This window comes from Stegodyphus dumicola, chromosome 12 (genome assembly GCF_044657685.1).
Source record: "Stegodyphus dumicola isolate Sdum_Otavi_A_Nest chromosome 12, ASM4465768v1".
Lineage (NCBI taxonomy): Eukaryota > Metazoa > Arthropoda > Arachnida > Araneae > Eresidae > Stegodyphus > Stegodyphus dumicola.
In genome coordinates, this window is record NC_140779.1 from 83449358 (window position 1) to 83458452 (window position 9095).

The 9095-nt window shown below is 31.2% G+C and overlaps 1 protein-coding gene across 1 annotated transcript; it reads right to left on the minus strand.

The window, feature by feature from the left end:
• Positions 1–737: 737 nt before the first annotated feature.
• On the minus strand, positions 738–6897 carry LOC146993705 (uncharacterized). The gene is made up of 2 exons (XM_085806652.1): positions 6073–6897; positions 738–1365 (listed from the first exon to the last, which is right to left on the minus strand). The coding sequence occupies exons 1-2, from the start codon at positions 6114–6116 to the stop codon at positions 912–914; spliced, it is 498 nt and encodes a 165-aa protein (XP_085662778.1). The 5' UTR covers positions 6117–6897; the 3' UTR covers positions 738–911.
• Positions 6898–9095: the final 2198 nt, after the last annotated feature.

Consider the following 9095-nt stretch of genomic DNA (forward strand, 5'->3'; position numbering starts at 1 on the left):
TGGAAAAAGTATTTATATTAATTTTTATCATTAAAGTGTATATTATTTTTCTTTAGGCAATTAATAATTGTTGCTTTTTTTTTTCTTGTAGGTAAGCATATCAGAATACAAGCTCCACCGTCAGCTGAATCAACATATTATAATTATAAGGACTATAACAGCATAGTCCTAATGGCAGTGGCAGATGCTAGTTACACTTTCCTTTATGTTGATTCAGGCAACTATGGACGCATCAGTGATGGTGGAATTTTCAGTAACTGTTCACTAGGTAAAGCTTTGGTTAGTGAAACTTTGTTTTCATTTCCAAATCCAACACCATTATTAAATAGTGATCGAGTTTTGCCTTTTGTATTTGTTGGAGATGAGGCTTTTCCACTCAGGAAAAATATTTTACGCCCTTATCCTGGCAAATTTCTGTCGAATGAAAGAAAAATTTTTAATTACAGACTTTCTCGAGCAAGGAGGTGCGTTGAAAATGCTTTTGGCATATTGGCATCTAGGTGGAGAGTACTTCGTACTGAAATTGCCCTGAACCCAGAGCATGCAAATAAAGTAGTTTTGGCATGCTGTTGCCTTCATAATTACTTAATGAAAAATGAGTTGGGAAAGGCAGCTAAGAAATACTGTCTAGTGAACTTTGCTTATTCTCTTCTTTCAAATGCCACCATTAAAGAAGGTATGTGGAGAACAGAAGAATTTACATGGCAACCTCTTGGCCATCTAGGGGCCAATAATTCATCCCGTGCTGCATCTGCAGTTCGAGATAATTTTTGTGAATATTTTTCTGCAGAAGGAGCAGTACCATGGCAAGAAAGGAAAGCATTTATTGTGTAAATTTATTTTTTGAAAATATTTATGAAATATGTAAATAAAACAATAAAACAACTGATTAGTGTTATGTACAAATAATTTCATTTATTTCTTGCCATAATTTGTAAAAATTGTATTTTCGTTTCCAATTTTTTTTCATCAGTCATTTTTTTCATATCACTATGGAGACTCAATAAAAATAGTTTATCATCATCATCATCATCATTTTCACATCGATGGTGATTTTTTAAATATTTATTTGTTTCATCAATAACAGAAAGCAATGAACTTTCAATTATTTCTCTCTTTTTTCTTTTCTTCCCTCTAGGAGTATTTTCATCATTATTATTTGAATTAGTGTTATCTAAGATTTGTCTGGAGCTTGATGCAGGTGATAAAGGTGATTCACATGAGGGCATAACGTGAATAGCAGATGGCTCCACATATTCAGGTTCTGTCGGATATTCAATATTATCTGAAGACTCGGAGACAACAGATTCTACTGTGAAATTAAGCTCCTCGAATTCTTTGTTTCCTTGAAAGTTTGTCTGTGTCCTGTTTAGAAGGAAAACAAGGAAAAAAAATCAAATGCATATGAAAAATATTTTTAATACATTAATGATTATTTTGTGATACAAAGTAATTAGGTAGTGAAATAAGCAAATTTAGAATCTTATTTGTTACTGCATTAAATAGCTCATTTTTTAATTTCTATTACTTATGAACTGCAGACAATTTAAATAGATCTTAAAATTTAGCATGAAAAATAATGTAAACCAAGAGTCTTCTTGCTTCAGTGTGATTACCTGAAACTAAAAAGCTTTTTTTGTTAATTTGAATTATAACATCCCATTGGATTCTTTTCTTACATAATCTTTTGTGTTTATTAATATTTGCAAGAATAATTTCTAAAAAAATACAGTTTGTTACATCCAGTTGTATGGGGTAATTCCTAGTCATTACGTTTTTGGAGCAGTGCTGGATCACATTTTGCTTTTAATTAAAATAATATTTTATCAAATATGGGGAGGGGTGAAATCATCATCACTCTTTGAATCTTTTGTACTGCAATATACAACCGAATTGTCATATTTACTCACTAATAATTTTATCGTACAAATATGGAGAAGGCAAAATGACATGAATAATTTATTTTCCGAAGTATGGTCAAAATAAATAAGGTGTATTAGATACATTTAATTAAATTACATACATTACTGCAATAATTTATTATATGCATTAAATCTGTCATTGTATTAACAAGGGCTGAAATTTAAAATATTCTTAATTTATCCACAAAATATCTGGATAAAAAAAAGGCAGAACTAAACAATCTCGTGAAATAACAAAGCTCAGAAAATACAACAACGTGAATCATGAACTTGAACAAAGAGTGAATCGTCTATTGAACTTGAACAAAGAGTGAATCGATCGTGAACTTGAACAAAGAGTGAATCGTCTGCTTTTTTACCTCGATGCAGATTAGAAGGAAAAAAACTTATCTTTTTTCTTAAACTTTTTATGTCAATAATTTTGTATTTCCATTATGACTCATTATTATTCAGTTATTATGACGTCATTATTCGGTAAGTATTTTTTCTTCGATATTTCGTACTCAATGTTGCGGTTTCCGAAACCAAGAAACTCAGAATATAAACTGAATGCTTATATTCTGAGAGGCAACGCAGATTTCAGGAGTTGGCAGATTTTCGGTATTTGACTGTATTTGTAGACATTAAGACGAAAAAATGGAACAGATTATTGGACGTGGAATCGCATCTCAGATTAAAATTATGACAATCTGTCATCTCAGCACAAACAGTTTCATCCTTCTCATTAATCCAAATAAATGTTATTTATAATGTAACATTTATTTATATTAATGCCATAGAAAATCAAATTTATAGTAGTGAAGATCAGCGGGATTATGAGTTAAATAACATGGATGTAAATATTATATTGGAGGCTGCAATTTAACAGTTGTGATGACAGTAGTGTTTTTGACAGTAACAATAACGTAGTATGCCCTAAATAGAGATTACTTTAAATGACTTATAAAGAGTATAGTAATTATAAAGTATATAGTATATATAGTAATTATAAAGAAATCAATATTTTAGATGAAAAAGAAGAATCTCTTGCCTTCATTGAAAAAATTTTGAATATGCATACAAAGCCCTTACATAATAAATGAAAATATTGAGCCACTAATAACTCTTATTTCTTTTTATAGAAACACAATCACAAGAGAATTTTATCAAATTTTTTGTATCTTACAGTTTAAGACAAATTTTATCTAATCTTGGCTTACACATTTCACATTCTATAAATAAAAAAAGATCACTATACTTTGGAGACTGTTTTGAAAAATTTCATGCCATGAAAGATTTTAACAGTTAATTCAGTAATAAAGTATTACAACTTCATTTTTTAATTCAGTTTCATATATATTTTTGTATTTATTTTCATTATGAATTAATGTAATAATTTAAGCACAACTCCTTGATCTGATGGTATATATTATGATAATTAATCCCAGCTTTATGTGTTAAGTGCAAAGTAACTTCATAAAATTAAAGCAGGTATGCATAATCTCAAACACTAACTTCTGAACATCAAAATGGTCAGTAACACATCAGTTTTGAGCTGTGTGAGTACAGAAATATGGGCATCAACTATAGAGGGATAAACTATAAAAAGAAATTGGCCACAAAAAGAAAAAAATATATATACAGACGAGTCCTCATTAAAATATTTAGAAACTCAGCTTTCAAAGGAAAGAGCAAGTGCTTTGTTTATATTATGCATATGCTGTACTTTGTTAATAAGTTTACATTGCAAAAATATTGGCCTATTTTTAATTGGGAAGATTAAAAAAGTACAGAACAGCAAAGTTTCTACAACATTTTTTATGGGTAAGAACTCCAGTTGGCCCAAACACGTTAGAAAAAAACTATAATGTGTAATACAGTTTTATTATAACACATTTACAAGGTGTTAAACTATTCATAACGAGTGATGAGGCAATAAATGGGTTGATCTTTACATTACGGTAACTGGTAGTTTGGCGACATTTTGGAGGCGATAAAGGTTACTACCTGGGACTTTGGTAATAATGTGAGCAGTACTGAGTTCCGATTACGCATTATTTTGTGTGGGGGAAATGAGAGATCATGGGATATGTCATGTGATATTAATGGACGAATTACGGTTCTTTAATCAGAAAAGGGGGGAAATCGGGAAAAAATTTGGAAATTTTGTATTTGGCTTTATTCTGTGTTGTGTGAAATAGTGTTCGTGAATTTTTGGATCCCATGGCCGTAAGTAAATTGAATTCGAAATGGGTATTTAGTGGTATTGAAAAGGATAGTAAGAAATGTTTTTTAAGGTTGTGTGAGAGAGAAATAAACATGTTTTATTATGTTATTTATTTTACCTGGTATCTTGCTTTGAAAGATAAGTATGATTTGAAAGATTCTGAAAGAGAATGAAGAAAAGTGTATCCGCCACGTAATGAAGATTCTGAAGGAGATTAGGTAAGTTAGTATTTTTAATTATTTTTATGCATTGTTGGAAATGTAAGGTGGAAAGGAATTTGGTATTATTGGGAAAATTGTTATTAGCAATGATTTAGTTTAAAGTAATTAGGATTGTAAGGTAATTTTTATTAATTGAATGTATGTGCTCATGTATATTTTAAGTGGTGTTTTTGAATTTAATTATATTTTAATGAAATGATAGTTATTTTGTGAATTTTATACTTGTAGGAATTTGGTGTATGTTTAAGTTGAAATAAATGTGCATGGAAATAATTTAAATATTTGATAATAAATATTTGTAATGCTTCATGTATGAATTCGTTGGTGACGTGTATAATGTAATAGATGATTTAGAGGTAAAAGTTTTTGGATATTTTATTTATTTTATATGTGGAAATGTTCATATTTGTAAAGGGTAAATACTTTTTCGCGATCATGTAATTTCATATATGTTCTTTTTACCGGGTTTAAAGATTGAGAAAATTGTCATGTATTTTCGTGAAATTTTTTTAATTTATGAGATAAAAGCAGTGTACATGGATATAGTGAAGAGTGTGCGCAATGCCATTTTTGTGCAATTCTGGGATGTTTTTTTAAGTAAAAATAAGTCGACGTGTACATGGTTCAGTGATATTTTAATGAAATGATAGTTATTTTGTGAATTTTATGCTTGTAGGAATTTGGTTTACGTTTAAGTTGAAATAAACGTGCATGGAAATAATTTAAATATTTGATACTAAATATTTGTAATGCTTCATGTATGAATTCGTTGGTGACGTGTATAATGTAATAGATGATTTAGAGGTAAAAGTTTTTGGATATTTTATTTATTTTATATGTGGAAATGTTCATATTTGTAAAGGGTAAATACTTTTTCGCGATCAGGTAATTTCATATATGTTCTTTTTACCGGGTTTAAAGATTGAGAAAATTGTCATGTATTTTCGTGAAATTTTTCGAATTTATGAGAAAAAAGCAGTGTACATGGATATAGTGAAGAGTGTGCGCAATGCCATTTTTGTGCAATTCTGGGATGTTTTTTTAAGTAAAAATAAGTCGGCGTGTACATGGTTTATGTGTATGTGTTATTTTGAAAAACGCGTAAGGTGTATGGTATTGTGCACTTTTTCCGAATTTTGCAGTGAATATTTGTCATGATTCAGCAGTTTTGTTTGATAAAATTTCTAGCATAAGTGTAATTCGGCTAGTAGATTGTTGGAAGAAGTGTTCAGTAGATAAGAAGAAAAGAAACATGTCTTTACTTCGTGAAGACAAAATGGCGGCGGAGAAAAAAAATAGAGGGTTGCTGTAGGGGAGTTGGTCGCCAAATTTTCGCCAAAAAATCGCCAAGTTACCGTAATGTAAAGATCAACCAATAAATGGTAAAAAAAAAATTGTGTAGGAGAAGTTTTTGTTTTCCAGAGCATAAATATTTGGATAGAATTTGAGTTATGGCAAAGCATATAAGGTCTATCTGCCTAAGGGGAGGAATTTCTTAAGTAAATTGGTTTATATCCACATATGTGACTATCTAACATATTTAATAAATTTATATCAATAAAGTTACAATTTTTGATTGCTAGTCAACCTAGGATAACTCCAAATAATCCATTTATGCTTTATAATATTACAGACTACTAACAAGTAAGATTGTATTTTGTTAATATGAAAATTTATCATTTTATATTTAACATAACTAAATAATTTGGTTCTGAATATTTACCTTCGATGGCGGATACATGGATCCAAAAATGACATTTGGGGCATCAGATGCCATTGCTGCTCTGCAGACTCTGCACTAGCTCCACTTTTGCATTTTGTTTTTCTTCGGCTATATTGTTTACGCAGATTCTGCCACCGGTAAGTAACCTCTTCAATTGTGAAATTAAAAAAAATATAGCCGAAATTTTCATTCAACCACTGTAATTAATTACTGTTTAATTATTAATACTTTATGCAAACAATTATATTAATTATATGAGATTCAAAATGTATCCATACGAAAATGAAATATGGATCTTATATATTTTTATATATGGATATTTATATATTTAGGGATTTTTTATGTATTTCGGAATAAACATTTGCATGAGAAATGAAGAAAATGTATTTCTGAAAATTGAGGAGGAAAACTTTAATCAAATTTTTACTACTGTTGATCTTCACACCTACTACTTTTACTTTCTTCTTCTCATAAGCCTTTAGTAACATGTTGCAAAAAAGAAGAGCAAACTAATGTAAAGACAATAGCTGAAATTATGTAATCATTTGAATTGCTATAATTTGGGAAAAATTTTAAATATATATAATTGAAGGTTGCTGCATATAATTTTCATAGAACAGTGTACATTTAGATACAGTTTAAAGCAGTTAATAAACTTTAATTTTAAAAAAATCCATCTACTGAGCTTATTTAAATTTTATAAAACTCAGATTTTCAGAAATGTTCCAAAATGCTATAATTTAATATATGTCAACAAATTTTTATCGTGTAATCGTTAATAAACCTGTTTTGTACTTGAACAATTACGTTAGTCGAAAGAGAACTAGAATAAAAGAGAGCACATTGCAATCCGAAAGGAGCAAAAAAATAAATAAATGGATACATACCATCTCGGTTCAGTCTTTCGGCAACCAGTAGCCAAGCAACGTCTTGTCCTCTTTTCATTCGATATTCTTTTTTTCTATTATCCCATAAAATCGGATGTTGTTGTACTTCTGCAATTAATTTGCAGTCAGGCGTAGTCAAATCTTCCGCCATGTTTTTCGCTTAAAGCATCAACAAAACCCTCGTGATAGTTTGTACGTCTGTGATTGGCCAAAGCTTTCATCTCATAGGTTCGGAGTTAAAATTTTCCATCTCTTGGGTTTACGTCAATTCCCTTTGAAGATTAACCGCTCGACTTAGGTTACGTTTCTTAGGACGTTAGCTTACGCTTCTTGGGACCAAAGTTCCGCTAGTGTAAACGGGCCTTAATGTTTCCACCTTTTAGCCACTAGATGGCGTATCAGAGCGTTGGAATCGCGGATAGTTTCGCCTTTAAATAATATTATACCTCACCGATTTTTTCTCATACTGTTCTTTGCTATCTGTTAAATGTCCATATGTAAGGGATGGTTTATTCTTCACCGCCTTAAATGAATTCTTAGAACTATGAGCTTTTATAAATAACAGTGTGTCTCATTGTGTTATACTAACATTATTTAACTAGTAATAAATTATGATAGTAAAATAATTAATCTTGTAATAAATTATAATAGTTAAATTAATAAATACTGTTTAATTTGTGTTTTTAATACATATACTCAGTAATTTACACACATAAGTATATATATATATAAAGGTGTGTGCGGTTGTGGTCTTGTAAATGGTTCTATGTTGTTAGGCTGCTGCTGTTTTTTGAAAAATGTATGAAAATGTTGAAAGTAACATAAGTTACTTTGGTTAAATTAATATATACTTTTGTTTAATGACCTTTGTTGATATTTCAGGATGCAAGCGTACATATTACTTTATATTCCATGCTAAATACCTTGATACGAAGCATTTTAACACCGTCAATATTTGTTTTTTCCCCAGTAACACATCTATTCACCATTACCAAACACACTCACTACACAAACACACATGTGAGACACTATTTATTGTAAATGAAGACAGTTTCTTCTCCTTTTAACTACACTCATGGACACAATCGTATTTTAGGATATTTCCTACTTCTTTTCCTTTTCTTTCTATAGCCCCTTTTTTTTTTCCCTCTATTATTTTTGGGCCATTTATTTTAAATTTTTGTCCCATCTTTTCTTCCTGGCCTTTTGAACTCGTACAAGATGTACGAAGTTCCTTTTTACTCTCCTCAAATACGAAATTCCCCCTCTTTCTATATACCTTTCCTTCGCACCTATGCTTGATTTTTCGCCCATCGGTGCAGAAAGACATAGCGGGTGCAAAACAAGACATCTGTCTACTTTGTCTGTCTGTCTGTCTGTGTCTGAAGTGTGTGTTTTGTTCACGTGCTGTCTTTGACGAAATTATTATTATCCAAACGGGCTAAGTAATATCTTATTTTTTTTTATTGTCAATCCGTTGACATGTGAGCCAACGACGTGATATGCCCAAGCATATTATTTTGCATAGCACTTGTGCGAAAAGCTGATACTTTCCAGAATGAGCTGAACGCGTGTAACTATATGTGGTGACCCTTAGGACTCTCTTCTGGAACATTTCGTTCATCATGCCTGACGTACAGCCTTCCATGGTCGAGGACAAGGCTGAGGCTAACAGAGTTAGCGTAAAGATACCTCCTTTCTGGGTTGACAAACCAGAAATCTGGTTCTACCAAGTTGAAGCTCAGTTCGCCATTAACGGAATAACCAGCGAGGAGACGAAGTTCAATTACCTCGTGGCCCAGCTCGAACCACGATTTATTGAAAATATTTGGGACATAATAAAGGATGCCGGAACCAATAAATATTCTGCTGCTAAAGCGCGTTTGATGCAGACGTTTAAAGAAAGTGAAAATCTCAAAATCAAACGTCTCCTTACGGGGTTAGAGCTGGGTGATACGAAACCCAGCCAACTACTGCGCAGAATGAGATCGCTCGGTGACACGGATGATATTTCCGACAAAGTGCTACGAACTCTTTAGCTTGAAAAAATGCCCGATGCCGTGAAACATGTGCTGATTGTAAGTGATGAGAACTTGGAAAAATTAGCTACGATGGAAGACAAAATATTAGAAATGC

What these genes read in the sequence shown, in the direction of transcription:
- LOC146993705 (XM_085806652.1), bottom strand. Translation starts at nt 6,116, where the DNA reads ATGCCCCAAATGTCATTTTTGGATCCATGTATCCGCCATCGAAG. An exon ending in CCATGTATCCGCCATCGAAG is followed by an intron (nt 1,366 to 6,072) that starts GTAAATATTCAG and finishes CCTTCTAAACAG; the next exon opens with GACACAGACAAACTTTCAAG.